General features: G+C 38.9%; 1 protein-coding gene across 1 annotated transcript in view; it reads left to right on the plus strand.

The window, feature by feature from the left end:
• The first annotated feature begins 727 nt into the window (after nt 1-727).
• Nucleotides 728-2,101, plus strand: part of arid6 (AT-rich interaction domain 6) — a 7,608-nt gene continuing 6,234 nt past the window's right edge. The window contains 2 exon segments of the mRNA XM_085166455.1: nt 728-1,195; nt 1,433-1,589. Of these exon segments, the coding sequence (XP_085022581.1) occupies nt 1,184-1,195; nt 1,433-1,589 (169 nt within the window). The 5' untranslated portion in view covers nt 728-1,183.

Consider the following 2,101-nt stretch of genomic DNA (forward strand, 5'->3'; position numbering starts at 1 on the left):
GCCGGGCACTGTGCTCACTGCCGGGCACCATGAAGTCTAACTGGCATTTACCACAGAATACCAGAATTGGCAGGTTCACCACTGGTGCCCTGTGCTTTTCACAGATGAGAGCAGGTTCTCCCTGAGCACATGTGACAGACCTGAAAGGGTCTGGTGAAGTCATGGAGAACGTTATGCTGTCTGTAACATTGTTCAGGATGACTGGGTTGGTGGTGTGATCTGTGATTGTCTAGAGATTGTTTGGCTTTGTAAGCATTTTTTATTTGGAGATTCTGTCTCCATAATGGGATGGGCATAATGAGGCTGCTGCAATCAGAGGCATATCCACAGAGCGACGCACAGAGCTGATTTCAAGTTGAAATCCTTGAAGCCACTGTCAGTCTTTTCGTTGGGGCAGTGGGTGCTTTAAATTTACACCACTAATGAGCCCCCACACTCATCTGGCTTATATCCAACACATCTGGGACACTATGTTTCAGTCCATCTGATGTTGCACCTCAGATTGTCCAGGACCTCAGTGATGTCCTGGACAGACCTGGGAGGAGATCCCATGGGACACCATCATCGTCTCATTAGGAGCATGCACAAACACTATCAGACATGCATACAAGGCACGTGGGGGCTAGAAAAACTACTGAGTACTATGCAGTGATATTTTTGCAAAATGGACTAGCCTGCTGCATCCTTTTTTTAAACCCCCCCCCCCCCCCCCCCCACCACCACCACCACCACCGTTTTTTGTCTTTGTTTTCTTTTTGGTTTTTTTACTTTAAATTATTAATTTAGTTTCTTTAAATTTTTTTGAGCAGTGTGTTATTGTTCAGGGACCTTTTTATAATTTCCAATAATTTCCCCTGGTTTCCTCATTATTCTACCAATATGTGAGGCATTTGACAGGAGTACACGGTTTTCGGGCGCATGCTGAAGAGCAAGTTGAACTGGTTTGACAATAGAAATCTCAGCACAAAGACGTTAGAGTAAACACCCTCACTGCTAGTTTCTCACATTGTCCCACAGACACTGGAGATAAGTTCATGACTGACACGACAACAGACTAGCAGCAGCGATCTTTGTTTCAAATCATCTGGAGCGAGTACAAACCACTATATTCGAGTAGTAGTAGACAGCTTTTTCTCTGGTCTATTTGGCCAATGAAATAATCTTACCTATCCTTGTTCTCTTAATGGAAACACAGGTGAGTAACAATATTTCTGATAGAATCCTAAAAATAGTCACCGTATAACTGCATTTACTTGATCATTAAAAAAATCGTTTTAAAAAGTATTCATCATTTAGTATTTCTCAGTCTCTAGTCACCTTTGTTGTAGAGCTGTTGTGTAGTTGTCAGAGAAAACAATTTTTCACACAAATAACACACAAATAACAAAAGTTCACAGCATAAAATATTTTCTCCTGTTAACTGCATTTCCAGGTACAAGTGAACATGGCACACAATGAATTCAAAGAGGAGCGAACCAAAGAACTGGTGGAGGAGATCACAGAGGAACAATTTCTCAAAGATCTCTACCTTTTTATGAAGAAGAGAGAAACACCAATAGAAAGGATCCCACATCTGGGCTTCAAACAAAGTAAATATTATCTATTACAGCACATTTGGATTCACAGCTCAAGAATGTGTTAATTCACTGTTGTTTAATGTGAGAAAAAAATGATGTCTAAACACTTTAGAAAGTATGTTATATTCTCATTAAAAATATTTTTAATATTTCAAAAAGGAAATGCGTCTGTACAACATGTTTTGATGGAGAACCTACCAATAAATCAGTAGTAGCGACAAGAGTAAAGGAAACATCTGTAAAACTTTGCTTGATTTGCAATTTGCTTCTCTTTGCTTGTAGATGTTTGTAGATGTAACTTTGGGTTAAATTTTGAGCTAGTAATCAAGATATAAATATTTGTTAAATTATTCATCAGGTCATTGAATAAAGGCGAATTATTACAATTATCAATCCAGTTTCTTTAAAATTCATCCATCATGAATGCCTTTTCTTTAAATGCTATGAAGATGCCATGAAGAACATGTTCTTCTTGCTACAGTTTCTTCATTCTGTTTTAAAACAAGTGCTAAAGCAACCACTGC

The sequence above is a fragment of the Neolamprologus multifasciatus genome, chromosome 7, assembly GCF_963576455.1.
Source record: "Neolamprologus multifasciatus chromosome 7, fNeoMul1.2, whole genome shotgun sequence".
In the NCBI taxonomy this organism is placed as follows: Eukaryota; Metazoa; Chordata; class Actinopteri; order Cichliformes; family Cichlidae; genus Neolamprologus; species Neolamprologus multifasciatus.